The following is a 15,894-nucleotide window of genomic DNA, read 5'->3' as shown; positions in this document are numbered from 1 at the left end:
CCTATTAATACTGGCCTACTCCATTAAAAATACTACTAGTAGAATACATTGTCCCTGTCCAAAATAACATGAAGCCCTCGCAACACTCCACTGTCAAGTATTGGTACACTTCCACCCTTCACAGCATTGTCGCAACAAATGACTCTCTTTATTATGTCTACACCACCGTGTTCAATTGCTTCTCTACCAAACTCACCGCACGTACAACAAGTCGACGAGCTAACCAAGCATCTCAAAATCCTTGGCATATTCTCCGATGAGCTTCAATAACTTAATATAATGAGATCCCCACCATTTTTTAGACTCGACAAAAATGACACTGCCAATGGCGGCATACTACAGCTATAGATTGGGGATCCAACATCATCGTTGGTGTCATTAACACAGGTTTATGGCTGGAACAACGCAATTTCGACGACTAAAACCCAAGACATGTTCCTCCTCATTGGAAAGGCAATTGCTTCCCTGTAGCTCTTGAGAATCTCAAATCCTTTTGCAATAGATTATTGTCGGAGCAAGATTCTTTGGTCACGAGTGCAATAATATATTCTCCTTGAGAGACGACGCTGGCCACGGAACACACACGCTTCAACTATTGCTGGACAACCACAGGGGGACAGTGGAAGAGAGAGAGTGTGATTCATGGACGAGTTAGGGGTTGAGGTAAGATGAGCAATTAAGGTTGGAACAACCAGAATTAATTTGGGTTTTTTTTTGTTTTTGTTTTTGTTTTTGTTTTTGTTTTTGTTTTTGTTTTTGTTTTTGTTTTGTGGGATTAGAAGTAAGTAAAGCTTAATTGTATTAGCTCTTTCTTCATGTAGGGAATAGAGGTCGATTTAGGGGTGAATTCGTTAAGGATTTTGGGAATTTGAGGGTAGAGGTTGTGAGGAAGACGAAGAAATTAAAGGGAAAACAAAATTTGGCAAAGAAAAAGAAAAAAATCAATAAATCTGACTCAAAGGCATTTATGGAAGTAAAACGAGATTAAAGATCAAATATTATTAAAAAGTTCAAAGGGAGTATGGTATTTTTATCTTTCATGACTCTGTTTTCACAACTCGACATTATCAATGAAGATGAATTTATCGTCCTCCATCTAAATGGGAAGCTATACTGATTCAAGAGTTGTTCAAACTAGCTACTTCCCTAATGATTGAAACAGAATTTGTAAATTCAGAGGATTTGAAAATTTATTATCAAGAAACTTGGAGAACTTGCTTGCTGGCAATATGAGAAATATCACTCTGTAAAGCGAGATACAACTTTGATAATAAAGAGAATATAAGTTCTTGAGCTTTAATAATAAAATTGGTAATTTATGCAACGTGACAATTCTTAATGGAATGGAATTGGAATAGCACCCTATAGTTGGCAAATCAATTTAGGTTGTTTGTTGAAATTTGACTTTAGTTAAACCTTATTTTTCATTTCATTTCCTAATTAGAGATTCAACATAAAAGACAACTTGATGAATGGAAATAATTTCTTATTCCTGCAACGGTGGAACTATCATTGGGTTTGTTGGGTCTGGACCCCCCAATCTTTTTTACAGATCTCTTTCAGACATTGGGGATACCCCCTTTCTCTCCACGTGAACAATATAATATTATGAATTAAATCATTAGCAATAAGTACTAGTCACTGAAAGATTTGATTGGTTAAAAACGAGGAACATAATAAATTAACAAAAGTTAAAATATATAGTGATCTCTTTTACATGGATGGAATTTATTTATATATGCAAACAAGTGAACAACCGTGTAATTCTATTTAACTATGTTACTAGAAAAGTAGGAAAGACTTGTTCCACAATACCAGATGGTGATTCGAGATCATGCCTGAGCACAGGTTTCGCAGTCTTGCTACCATGGAAGGCTAAAATGGTACTTCGGAGGAGGCAGAAGTTCTTGTTTGTGGCGAAGCTCCGTTAGGGTCTTCCGGTAAGGCTTTGAAAAAAGAGATTTTTCTAGATGCCTTGAACACTTGCACTTGGATGACAATAACAGATCCAACCCTCAGTGGACTTTGGAGACCATGCCTGGACCTCAAGTCATGGGCGACATGACTTTACTTCCTAATGAAAATGTGATGATAATCAATGGGACATCACAAGGGTCAGCAGGCTGAGAATTTGTCCAAGAGCCGGTTTTGAACCAAGTTGTTTACAAGCCAAACAATCCCGCCGGTACTAGGTTTGATATTCAGAACCTGACGACCACCCCCACGCATGTAAAACTTCATCGCCGTTCTCTTGCATGACGGTCGGGTGCTCGTCGATGGCAGCAATCCTACTAGGGATATGTGTTTTCGTCGATCCAATACACAACGGAACTGAGCTTGGAAGAGTTCTATCCGCAGTATCTCAAATCTTAATTCTCCAACATTCATTCCACTCTTCATGTACCCATATATCTGAAGAAGTTGTCCGCTATCCTCCGTGTAGTAAATATTATTTATTTCATATCACTCAATCACACTTCCACCACTTAAAATAAGGTACACCACTACATAATTCGTCATTATATATGATTCTTTCTGAGTGCACTGACATTGGCTGCTCATTTAGCTGAGAGTTCTGTAGCGTGCAAAATAGGCTGTATAGTTGGTTAAAAGTTGGACTTCCTTGACTCATTCAAGTTGTTGATGATAACAACCTTATAGCCGATATCATAGCAGGAGAAATGTATGATGTTGATGCAAGGATCGGTCACTTTCAAAGTTGTAATCTTTCTTCTTGAGTATAATAAATTTTTCTGTCTCTTAAAAAGAACAAGAACAAAACAATTTTACAATAATAACAACAAAAATAATATGACAATATAACAATAAAAATAAAAATAAATATGTCAAAACTGGTTCCAATAATAATAATAAACTGAACTTAGGGCTTGTAGTGAATTGCTTTGCTTCTATTAAAAAACCGAAACAAAAAAGCTTTGAAAAAACCACAAGGTTTGGTGCGAATATGCCTAGATGAGCAAATCCAATCAACACCAAAAATCAAACCCTTGTCATTGGGCAACATCCAACCGCTGCCAATGGAATGCCAATTATCATTGCCAACCAAAACACCAAATTCCAAATTTTACAACTTTCCAAAAATTGACCACAGTAGTTAAACCAATCATAAATCTTGTTGAAACCAACCACCACAACATGTTTGTCAGATTAAAACGGAGGAACCAAGAACAATAAGGGAGGTGTTGACTATATCTTTCACGAGCCAAACGCTTAACTCATAACCACAACGTCAAACCACAAATATTATAACTAATAGACAACAACATTAGTAGTATACGCCAACGTAGATGCTTAGGCTGTTTGAGGATAAGGAAAAACTGCATGACATAATGCACAGTAAACAGCCTATTTTTCGTATTTAGTTGTCTTTCATTTTTTAGAAATCTACTATTTTATACAAGAATTGTCGACTGACTTTCTTAAAGTTATTTTGGTACAATAATTTCTTTTAAATTTTTTTTGGCAAGTGAATTTTCAAAATGTTGAGACTAAAAATCCAAAAATGAAAAGAAATCTTTTAAAACATTTATTTCCTTTTTTTTTTTTTTGGTTCTGTGAGTTATTGCATTTATGAATAAAGAGAAAAAATAATATTTTATGGGAAATAATATTTATAACCATTATTATGTGAAGGTGGTAACGACGAAACGATTCCCAGCATCATTCATTCTCCTTGTTCAGGTTGCAATTTTGTTATGATTCAAAGAGAGAAAATTTCCTCTGTCTTTCTCTTCTCATATATATTCCATCCATCCTATATATATGAATCCATCACTCTGTTTCTCTCATGGCGGGTCACCACTCTTCCTCCTCCTCCTCTGCATCATCTTCCTTTCAGACCTTTGCTTCCCGCCTTCTCTTGCTCCTCACCGTCCTCCCTCTCACTCTCGCCGTCTTTGCTTTCGTTCTCCAATGGCGTGGCGGTCTCAACGATCCCGTCACCCGCTGGTCACCTAACCACCACGAGTTCCCCGGCATGGGCAGCCTCCCCAGGCCCGTAGTCCACGCTTCTTCACGTTCTTCCGACTGCGTCGATCCTCTCGGTCAGAGTCGCTCACCGTCGTTCCCATACTATAGGGACTGGAAGTTTGATTACGCTTCCGATCTGAGGCCCCAGGTTGATTGCCTTTTTTTCTTTTAATGCTCAATTTGATTTAGGTTTTTGATGAAATTCTATTGATTCAATTGAGTTTTGATATGTCTTTGGTGTGGATTGTGATTGGATTTGGGATCTGGGTTTATTTACTTGTTTTGTTCAACTTGAGCTTGATTAATGTTGGCCCTGATACGAACTGCCCATGATATAACCATTTCTGATTAATAATTTCGTGCATTCTAGAAACTACCAGATTCACACCGCTAGATAGGGGCCACTCTTACAGAGAAATTGAAAAACTATTGGCATCACACTACAGATACTTGGAGTCACTATGTCAAATCATGCTTCCGGCGGCGAGCAGAAATTGTTGAGAACTTTTTTACTATTTATTTATTTATTTATTTATAATGGCCTACTAAGTAGCCCTTCTTATATAGCCATTGATATATGATCATTCAAAGAACCCAAATTAATGCATAAGAAACAATATAATATATTCCGCTTAATACATCAAACATTGTGGCAGAAGACAATAACTTAAAACTGCATTTATGAGTCACATGTATTACATACTGATTAACATACTTAATTTTTAGTTGCTCAGGAACTAGAGAGTAATACATATAACAGGAAACTGTATCCAAAAGCAGTTCAACAAACCCATATCATTTGGAACAATTTTGCATTTTCTTATCTACATATTAGTATATATTTATCTTTAATACCAACATGTTCTTCAATGTTGCAAACAATTGGAAATAGAACTCTGCTATAACTTCTTTTCAGATAAGTAACCTAAGAAACCTAACTCTCCTAGGTTGTAGAATTGTATTTGACCTTGTTGTTCAGTTTTGACTCAGTTTAGAATGATCGATCTTTGGTCTTCCTTTATATATGTTTAGCCTTATAGTATCAATGATATGTTCTTTCGTTGACAACAAAGAAGGCTTCCTATGTGATATATGTTGATATTTGTTAATAAATTAGTATCTTGCTATTACTTCAATATGGCAACTTTCCTCCTAATGGTGCGAATAGATCTTTTGAAATTCAAGTAGTGGATTGAGTTAGTTTTCTATTGGTAGATCAATTTTGTTTATAGCCATTTCTTAGAGATATGCAAATGTCATTTTCCGCCAGTCTATACATTGTAATTCTTCTCATTTCAGTTTATGATCATATCTTTTGTTATCTAGGTATTTCATACTTGCCAGTTTGCTTTTGTGTATAACATTGTTTAGTCATTTTGTGATTGGTCTTCATGCGTTAGTTGTGCATATTTATACAACCAAGTTTGAAGAAGCATTTTATGATCCATCAGTAATATTTTACTTGCCAGATATGTATTCAAACAAGCACTTCTGCTGGTTTAGAACAAACTTTGCCATGGATCTTCTATCATAAGGTTGTTGGAGTTTCGAATTTTCTCCTTTTTGTGGAAGGGCAGGCTGCATCTCCGAATGTAACTAAAGTCTTAGAAACCATTCCAGTAAGTCTAGTTCAGATGCTTCACCTTACCAAGATTTTATTGGTGATTTAACTTGTCAAACTCAGTTGATATCTATTAAGTTAATTCGCTTTTAGTTTTTTTTTTTTCGATGGACAAAACAAACAACAGCTACAAGAACTAAATTTTCCTTTTAGTTCTTGTTATCCAAGTAATCATTATCATGGGATACTACACATGTATTACAGGGAGTGAAGGTTATACACAGGACAAGGGAATTAGAGGAGCAACAAGCTAAAAGGTTGGTACCCTTTAAATTTGGATACGGTATTTTATTTGTGTCACTTCTCGTTTTGAGTGGGTAAGTATAAGATATAGAACTTTGCTTTCAATGTTGAAGGTCAATGTCTGGAATAGACTCGTTTCTCAATTTTCTGACAAAAGACTTAAAAAGTTATTATTGGAGAACCTATCAATGTTGTAGTTTTTAAGGGTTTAGGGTTTACTTACTTAAAAAGTCAATATGCAAGGGTAGAGAAAATTATTTGGAGCACCTCTTCATGTTGATTTTTTTTTTTTTTTTACTTTGTCATTAGAGATTGAAGCTAAAGGGAGAGGAAAAAGAATATTATGTGGCTATCAAGTAAAATGCTACACATGAGGTAGCTATATAGAGTGTTAAGGGGATGCGCTTAATATTTAGAAATAAAAATAAAACCGAGTATGTAATAGTATTGTCCTGTAGAGTGGATATCATGTCCACCTGCAACAAGACAAAAGAAAAGGAAAACGCTGTCATATATTTTTTAAAGTACTCTCAATTTCTCAATGAAATTCTGAAAAATAGCATACTGGAGCTCCTCAATCCCAATGAATGAGGAAGAGAGATTTGTCTAAAATCAATATAGACGAAGCCCACAATGAAGTAGTGACGCACTTTTCTCACGACGCATCCATCTTCTAATTAACCCTTAAAAATAGTGGCATTTCTTCTAACCAAGGCCTGCCATAATACATTTGCTTTTTCTACACTACCAAAAGCCTATATTAATAGCTAAGGAAACACAAGAAGATGGATTCACCCAATTCACCCTCGCTATAACAAAGAAGTCACTATGAAACTGTTGCTAGGCGATGGAGAAATAGATGAATCAATATCTGTTTGTTAAATGTCTTTTTAGTACCAGGTATAGACAGACCTTTATGATGTTCCTCATTAATAGTTGTAGATGGTGGTGACAACCCTTTTGTTCTTTCATGTTGCTTACTACTATTAGCCGAAAGTTTTTTCACAACTTAATTTTTTATTTGAATTTGTATTTGTGGTGTTTAGCCGAATTTGGAACGAGACTTGGCTGTCAACCTTCTTCTATAAACCATGTAATTATGAGTTGTTTGTAAAGCAATCCCTTAACATGGAGATGGCTATTGTCATGGCAAGGGTATGAATTTATCTTGCATTACGTGACACAATTTAAGTTGTTTTTCATATTGACAAAGCTTTTACCATCTTCTTTCTACTATTTTAGGAAGCTGGCATGGATTGGATTATCCATCTTGATACTGATGAGCTAATATATCCAGCTGGCACTCGAGAGTACTCTTTGAGACAGTTGTTATCCGATGTGCCTGGAGATGCTGATATGGTTATCTTTCCAAATTATGTGAGTTAAAAAATTTGAAATATAGATTTCTATGTGTGTGTATATGTATATATTTCATTCATGACATATCATGTGGATCTGTACTCTACAAAATATATAGTGAAAAGTAGTTGTATTCGTTATGTTGGAGCCCCAACCTTATGTGAAAGACATGATTTGATCTTAGCTGTATATCCTTTTATATGGATTTACTGGTGGTGATTTGATGCATTTGTTTGATGTTAAGAAATTATAGTTGATCAGTTTATGTTCTCTTTACCTTTCAAATTTATAGTGATGGTAATCTGATAATGAGTTCATATATGGTGACATGTGCTTTCTTTCTTTTTAGGAAAGTAGTGTAGAGCGAGACGATATCAAGGAACCTTTTAGTGAGGTATTCTTCCATTATTTTCCCATGTTTTTTTTTTTCATGTATTGTGCAGTTTTTGAGCAGGGAGTTTTTCTATTGGGACCTCCTTTGATTATTTGACCTCTCATGCTCTTTACACCTCTTATTTACTTTTTAAAAAGTAAAATTTGCTATCGAAACCTCTTTCAAATACTTAACTTAACCTTACTTATAAATGGAATATTTCGAGCATTAAAGATAGGTTTTAATGCTTCCATAATTATTTGTTTTCCAAAAAAAGAAAATTTAAAATAATTACTGAAAAAAGTCATAGCTTGATAACTAATTAAAAAAATATTACCATAATTGTTTTCAAGCCTAATTTTTCATGTTTTATAGTTATAAAAATTAAATTTGCTCATTTTATTATTTTTATTTAACTTTATCTTATATGCCGCTTTACAGGCTTATTTGGTTTAGTTTACACGATGGCTCTCTATCCCTCGTTTCATGATCTTGTTATACTAATGAGAAGAACATTTATCTAATATTTATCTATTGCATCATAGCTTTGTTCTTGTATAATTCACGAAGTAATTTTAAAGGCATTTTCTTTTGAATCTTCGAAAGCTTTCATGAACAAATAAAATCATAAATGAGACTTGAAAATGGAAACGAATAATAAAATTAGTATAAAGCTTTGGAGAGAGAACAAAAATGTATATTTTTTCTTAATATTTTGTTGTCTGTAACAGTCTTTTCATATAAAGATATATAGGTCATTTAATAATTAAAAAATAAGGGAAGTCTAGTAAGTAGATTAGGAGGTCCCAATAGAAATTGTCGCAGTTTTTTCTTTTGAAGAAAAATTTGATCTCTATTCAATGACTTTGTTTTTGGTGAGTGCAAAAGCATGATATGTAAAAAATTAAAAAATAATTGCATGGTACTTCTATTACTAGTTGAGGCAAGACCAGAACCTGGAGATTGTTGATAAGTTTATCTTTTTTGCTATTATTACTCCAGAGATTGTTTGCTTTTAAGAACAACATAAGATATCATCTACCAGTATCATTTACATCTCATCTCGTTTTAGGTTTCAATGTTCAAGAAAAACTATGACCATCTTCCAAAAGATGTATATTTTGGCAATTATAGAGAAGCAACAAGGGGTAATCCAAACTATTATTTAACATATGGAAATGGAAAATCAGCTGCTCGAATTCAAGATCACCTCCGCCCTAATGGTGCACACAGATGGCACAATTATATGAAGACACCAAAGTACGGTTATTATGTAATATTTCATCAACTTCTAAATATGTATCTATATAAAATTTCTATCAAATTTTTATTAGCTGATCAGGTATTCCATTCTATTACAAGTTAGCTCTCTTTGCATGTAGTTGATCACTGGTGTCCTTTTTATCTGCAGAATGTTAACATGTTTTTTAGTTATGTTCAAATTCTATATGTATAAAAGTTTATTGCCATCCTTGTAATATTCTACAGTGAGATTAAATTGGAGGAGGCTGCTATTCTGCATTATACATATCCCAAATTTTCAGATTTGACCTCTAGACGTGATCGGTGTGGTTGCAAACCTACGAAGGAGGATGTTAAAAGATGCTTTATGTTGGAATTTGACAGAGTTGTGAGTTCTTATTTCTGGATATTATTCCTTTGTTATGAAGGTACTCTAGTTCAGCTGGATATGACAATTTATTTTATTTGGTCTCATATGTTATGCTCTAGTTATTCATCATGTCAACTTGACATGATACTAGCTATTTTACTCTTGATATATGTTTGACATGTTTGTATACTTTTTGTGGACATAGTAGCGTGGTATGTTTTGAAGATCAGTGGTGTCGACATTGTAGTAGCTACGTCTTTGAGCTGAGACCATATATTTTATTTCAGTTTTCCTTGTGAATTAGGTTATTGTCCCCTAAGTTGGTTAGCTTTATTTATACTACTTACACCTCTCTTCCTTTTTCTGCTACAGGCATTCATAATTGCTTCAACGGCAACACAGGACGAAATGCTTAGCTGGTAATGATGATTATCAGGAGATTTCTTTAACATATTGTGGTATTACCTTTTTAGTGACTGTATTGGAACTTTAGGGTTTACATGACTGGAAAAAATTGTCATCTATTTTTTAGCTTTTGATTACCATTAATTGTCATTCCACTCATGGAATAGTATTTCTCTAAACAAAAAGATGCAAGTAATCCTTAGTCAGGTCCTTGTATAATAAATATATAAGCTTCCTCAACTAAAACTCAAATTTTGTTGGCTTAGGTACCGAGAACGCATTGTGTGGACTGACAAAGCACTAAACTTAAAACTATTGAGAAAGGGCATCTTGACTCGGATTTATGCACCTATGGTAGTGTTGTACAATTGTCTTGCCCTGTCTTTCTTGGTTTGATCAATATGTAGGTATGTATATATCATGTTTATAAGCTCAGAGTCCTGAAATCTATTGAGTTCTTTCTATTGCAGATCATCATACAAGGTTTGAGGGAATCTGGTGTTTTCAGCTCCGTAATTGCATCAGCTGTAAAAGTAACTCTCTCAAAAGATCAGTTCTTGTTGTCTGTTGAGAGTAGCAACTCCTCTAGGGAAACCACATATGGAGCAATTACTTCGAGGAAGATTGGTAAAACATTTGATTCCCAAGCAACTGCAAGAAAATTCCTGGAATTCAGAGCCAATACTTCGCACCCTTTGGCAGTTGCACCATTATCTCCGCCTGGCTTGGATGATTTTTCATTTGAAACACAAATGTTTTCTAAATCATAATGATGTAGCCATGTCAGAAGTCCATCTTCCTATGTGATCAAACATTTCGAGAAATGAATTTTTATAGAAGAGAAAATTGAGGGATTGAAAGTGTACTGACTTGGATTTTCGTGTTAATTTATGGTAAATTTCTTGAAATTAATAAAAGTCCCAATTGGTACAAATTATTGTTTTGGTGCCTTTTTCTTATGTTAATTGTGAAATAGAAATTATTACGGACAATTATTTGCTCGGAACGCTTCATTCCAAGGGTCAACTTTTTATATGTTATGAATTTGTGAAAACTTCCTTCATGGAAATCGTACAGTACGTCGATACGAGTTCGTGGACATACGGAACGCAAAAATCAGAGTTTGTATGAAGAAGTTATGGTAAGGGGAAGAAGTTTTCAATTTTAGAAATTTTGAGAAAATGCCAAAAAAACCCTAGGTTTCTATTTTCGGAAACCCCGAGCTCTCTCTCTCTTCGTTGCCGACCCAACCCAGATTTGGTTTTCCGGCCATATCTCCGTCGTTTGGCCACCAATTTTGCTACTACTGGTTCCATTCGAATCTCCTCTTCCTTCTCCTTCGATCTATGGTGGTGGTGCAAGGCGAATCACCGCTTGGACGACGCAGCAGCAACGCGGCGGAGCGATTTTGGACCCGTCGTGATTTCTCCGTGTTCCGACCACCTTTGGCCGTGCCACCAGTCACGTTTTGAAGCCCATGAGATGCTGATCAATCCCTCCAAGTGGCTTGAAATGATTTGCAGCGAGGAATGAGAATCGAACGAAATCGGATTATAGGGTTTTCTCCTATTTCTTGACTTTTCGAGGTAAATTCTGGCCAAATGGCGTAGAATCTGACTTTGTTGTAGTTATGAAAGTTGTTGGACTTGTTGTTGTGAAGATTTTGACATAGGTTTCATGACCCAATTTGGGGGTTGTTGGCTCCACGCGCCACCGCTTGTGGAAGGGGCGTGGCGGCTCGTCCGACCACTTTTTATGCTTCTGTTTTCCTTGTTGTGTCATACTCGTCGATACAAGCATGTTGATATATTATGGGTCATGTTGTGATCATTTGAAGCATGCTAGGTTTAACGTAGTTTCGATTTTCTCAGTTTGCAATCTGTGAGGATCCGACCTTTGGATCGTCGTATAATTTTGATAAATTGATTCTAGAAGTGTTCCGGAGACCTTAGGAGGTATCAGAGGAAGTTTTGTCTCGATTGACCAAATCCTCGATTTTTGGTTCTAGTGCTCGGTTAGAACTGTAACTCTTTCGTTTTAATTGTGTACTAAGTTGAGACCTTATTTTACTTAGGTGATTGACGGAGAGTGTTCTGTACTTTATCTTGGCTATAAGAGAAGATGCAGTGGGATTAAGAGGTGAGTAAATCTCATGAGGTTCATTTATGAACAAAGTTTTCTTTATTGTTTTTGTTTAATCGCTAAATTGTTTTATGAAAATAAATATTTGTTTTAAATTATATGAAATTGATCGTCTACGGTTCATAGGTAAGTTAAAATGAGATTTCATTATAAAAATGATTTTCTCGAGTTTTGCGATTGTGAACTATAGTTGGTATTAGTGGCATTCCTGAGTGGATGACTACGTGTGTGTGTGTGTGTGTGTGTGTGTGTGTGTGTGTGTGTGTGTACGTGAAATATCTATCTTGATGGTGTGGCATTGTGAGAAGTATAATAATTGTGATTTTATTCAGGTTATTGTTTTGAGCATTTACTCTTTTCGGGAATGCAATATATCATGCAATTGTTGATTATATTGTGTTTAAGTAGTACTTTGAGTTATGGGGCAACATGTTGAGTCATGTGAGACTTTTTAAATATTTTCGGTAAGAGGATTTGGTGTCACAATAGTGACAGAGGCGAGAATATCTGGATATCAAGCCTTTGGCCGGTAATTGGTTACGATTCAGTTAGAGCTCTAGTCTGTCTGCCATCCTATGTCATGGGGGCAACCAGGGTGTTACTTGCGATTCATGAGTACACGTTTTTAAAAGAGAGTTTTGGGTGTTTTCTTTCATTTATTGTGCATGAGGGACATGGGTTCTTACTAATTTGCGGAGTTGATTTTGGTTGTTTTAATTTATTCTTGAGTTGTGAAATTGTTAAGCATGTGTTGTTTGAGTCATTTTATTTGAGTTTACTCGTACGTGCTTAAAAAGCTTACTGGGTTTGTTGTTGCAACCTAGTGCACTATTCCATGGGGTAGGGGTTATTCCTGCAGGTTAGGACAACAAGGGTTGAGACCGCGGCGTGTAGTTGCAGCAGTGTTTGGTTCAGAACGTATTTTGTTATTGTACTGTTGTTTGTAGTATGCTCTTAGTGAGCGTTTGCATTTTACTTTGATGCTTTTGAGTTTATGTAAACACTTGGTGATATAATATTTGACTCTAGTGACTGAGTCTGTATTGACATTTATGGACTCAAATTATTTTGTTGCTTAGTTTAAATGAAAAAAGAATTCTAAGCATTTGAGCGATTTGTTGAGTTATCGCGTTTCGGATTTGAATTTCATTTATTCAAAATTCTGAGTGTGACAGTTTGGTATCAGAGCGTAAGGTACATATTTGGTGATAATCAGTACTACTCGAGTGATGACCCGTCTGCAGCCGATCCCCATCATATACTCTTCAATATTGATGTAGTCATTGGGTATGTGGGAATGTTTAGTGTCGTCTTGAACGTTAGGTCGTCAGAGCACAGGTTGACTTTGTATTTGAAGTATAGGAGATTTGTGTACCCTTCTTGTGTTAGTGTCTTGGTTAATGCGGTCTTTGTATTTAATTTATACTTGTGTTTAAGTTTTATACAAGTATTAACCAAGTGTTGCTATGCTTCTTGGGTGATGGATCCTCCGAGAGGCAGAGCTAGAGGCCAAGGTAGGCCCCAAGGAGGGGGCAGAGCTAGAGGTAGAGGAAGGATCCCTCATGTAGAGGAGTTCTATGAGGAAGAGGAGGTGGAGGTACCGCATGTTGTGCAGCCTGTTCCCCTTACTGTTGAGGTAGTTGATGCCACCCGCCTATCTAGGCTGGCTAGAGAGGTTACTAGACTAGGAGTGGTTCCATTCCAGGGAGGTACACATGTTGGCCGATTATTGGATCGAGAACATGGAGACTTAATTTGAAATGATCATCTGTACTGAGATCAAGAAGAGGAAGATAGCCACGTTCTTCTTCAGGGTGAGGCATGAGTATGGTGGAGCGGTACACAGACAGTTGGAGATCTATCCACCTTAACTTGGGAGGGTTTTGTGGAACTCTTCCGGTACAAGTACTTTCCTGCTTCGGTGAGGGAGCAGTTGGAGCTTGAGCTCATTGCTCTAGCTCAGGGGGATATGAGCGTCAGAGACTATGAGGCACAGTTTTCCCAGTTGTACCGGTTCGTTAGGCCGATGGATGCAGCAGCCTTGGCTCAAAAGTTCCTGCGGGGACTGAAGCATGAGATCAGGACTATTGTCCACCCTTCGACTGCCTACTATGGCTCATGAGCAGGAGGCTAGGATTCATGAGAGTGAGATGATGGTCTCGAGAGATTCCCAGGGAAAGGGGAAGGCGGTTGCCAGGAGCAGTAGTTTGATGGGTCATTAGGGTGGGTCCTGGAAGAGACAGCAGACTCATTAGCAGGCTCCAGCTAGGGTGGCAGTTGTACCTGTTAGGATTGCACCTATCAGGCAGACAGTGCCTCTAAGATGTTACAACTGCTGTGAGTTGGGCCATGCTTCCAGAGCGTGCACGAAGCCAAGAAGCAGGGTATGCTTTACATGTAGATAGGCATGGCATTTCGCCGAGAGTGTACCCAACCTCAGGATGGTGGGTAGGGGACCCAACTGAGACAATTGCCTCCGGGGCAGGCTAGGGTGTTTGCTATCGGTCAACGAGGTACAGGAGTGGAAGGTACCTTGTCTGTTTTTAACTACCTTTCTAGAGTAATGTTTGATACGAGAGCGACTTATTCTTTCATATCTAGTTCTGTGATAGACAGGTTGGGTTTGACTCTTATGCATCTTGCTAGATCTTTGCGTGCTACATCGCCTCGCGGTGTTTCTCTTGAGCTTAGTATGATTTGTGATGCATGCCCTATTATGATTTGTGGTAGAGAGTTCTCTGCAGTCTTGATTGTGATTCCGGACCACACGTACGATGTGATTTTGGGTGTAGATTGGCTGAGGCCAAATCATGCTATGATTGATTGTTTTGAGTTGATAGTATCTTTCCAAATCCCTGGACAGCCGGTGTTTCGTTATAGGTGTCTGAGGTCGGATACTGCTATGAGGGCAGGAGTCTTGGCAGATATAGAGTCTGTGAGCAGTGCTAGAGTTATTGCAGAGATTTCAATTGTTTCTAAGTATATTGATGTGTTCCAGGAGATACCGGGGTTACCTCCAAGGAGGATAGTGGAGTTTGCTATCGATCTGATACCAGTTACTGCCTGTATCAAAAGCACCTTATCTGATGACACCAGCTGAACTTCAGGAGTTGAAGGTTCAGATTGAAGGTTTACTTGAGCAGGGATTCATTAGACCCAGTACTTCTCCTTGGGGCACACCGGTGTTGTTTGTAAAGAAGAAAGATAGTTCACTTTGGTTGTGTGTGGATCAAGGCCGGCCTTGAGGGTTGTCTAGTGAGGCGGTTGCCTCAGGCCACAGGCCGCCGGAGGCCTCCGGTTGATATAATTGTCTCACTTATTATATATAAATATATATATATATATATATATATATATTATTTGTGAGACATAACCCCGTGTGCCAAAGTGGCATAGCGGAAAAGCAACCTTGACATACAAATGCGCTGAGACTTCATATGTTCGAATCCCTTTAGTTCGAATCCCAATTTTTTCCCCCTCTCATGTCTTCTGCTATCTTTAATTCTTTTTTCAAGATAACAGGTCTTATATCTATAAAGATATATATAAGAATAATAAAACATTAAAAACTATGCCAAAAAAGATTTAAAAAAAATTATTTGATTGCTAAAATGTGAAATTCAAGTGAGGCCACAATTTTTTTTTTTTTTTGCCTTAGGCCTCTACAATCTGAGGACTGGCCCTAGTGTGGATTATCGGTAGTTGAACAAGGTGACCATGAAGAATAGGTATCCCTTGCCTACGATTGATGACTTGTTTGATAAGCTTAGAGAGGCTACGATGTTCTCTAAGATCGATTTCAACATTCTACCTCTTTATTTAAAATCTCATGACAATTTCACCAATACTATTTCATTAATGTTGTCAAACTAGTGAAATAAAACATTATATCCTTGTTTTGACATAATTTTTTTATTTTTTTTAAAATATGGGCTAAATACTGATTACTATCATGTGGTTTGAGTCTAAAATCAATTCAGTTCCTGAATTTCTAATTTAATCAGAAACACCTATGCATTTTCAGTTTTGATCTAATAGGTCCAATTCATTAGTCTTCCGTTAAGTGAGTCCGTGAACTCATTGATGTGGCTCATGTGGGACCTATGTTTTATGATGTGGTGTTGAGGTGACATGCATAGTCAGTTTAAG

At 36.8% G+C, this 15,894-nt stretch overlaps 2 protein-coding genes across 2 annotated transcripts; both read left to right on the top strand.

Moving 5' to 3' along the window:
- Nucleotides 1-3,286: 3,286 nt before the first annotated feature.
- LOC112195085 (glycosyltransferase-like At2g41451) lies at nt 3,287-10,515 on the top strand. Its single transcript, XM_024335436.2, has 11 exons — nt 3,287-4,138; nt 5,460-5,609; nt 5,816-5,868; nt 6,901-7,009; nt 7,097-7,231; nt 7,563-7,607; nt 8,659-8,846; nt 9,075-9,216; nt 9,571-9,617; nt 9,870-9,957; nt 10,074-10,515. Exons 1-11 carry the CDS (start codon nt 3,809-3,811, stop codon nt 10,371-10,373), a joined length of 1,587 nt encoding a protein of 528 aa, XP_024191204.1. The 5' UTR covers nt 3,287-3,808; the 3' UTR covers nt 10,374-10,515.
- Nucleotides 10,516-14,308: 3,793 nt separating this feature from the next.
- On the top strand, nt 14,309-14,845 carry LOC112194428. The gene has a single exon (XM_024334668.1). It carries the CDS (start codon nt 14,309-14,311, stop codon nt 14,843-14,845), a length of 537 nt encoding a protein of 178 aa, XP_024190436.1.
- Nucleotides 14,846-15,894: the final 1,049 nt, after the last annotated feature.

This window comes from Rosa chinensis, chromosome 3 (assembly GCF_002994745.2).
Source record: "Rosa chinensis cultivar Old Blush chromosome 3, RchiOBHm-V2, whole genome shotgun sequence".
NCBI lineage: Eukaryota > Viridiplantae > Streptophyta > Magnoliopsida > Rosales > Rosaceae > Rosa > Rosa chinensis.
The sequence above is the reverse complement of the archived record's forward strand: the minus strand, read 5'-3'. Positions and strand labels throughout refer to the sequence as shown.

Excerpts from the sequence above, each read along its gene's own strand:
- LOC112194428 (XM_024334668.1), top strand. The coding sequence starts at position 14,309 with ATGTTTGATACGAGAGCGACTTATTCTTTCATATCTAGTTCTGTGATA.
- LOC112195085 (XM_024335436.2), top strand. The coding sequence starts at position 3,809 with ATGGCGGGTCACCACTCTTCCTCCTCCTCCTCTGCATCATCTTCCTTT. Across the intron at positions 5,610-5,815 it reads AAGTCTTAGAAACCATTCCA|GGAGTGAAGGTTATACACAG; the intron begins GTAAGTCTAGTT and ends CATGTATTACAG. Across the intron at positions 9,958-10,073 it reads CTCGGATTTATGCACCTATG|ATCATCATACAAGGTTTGAG; the intron begins GTAGTGTTGTAC and ends TTTCTATTGCAG.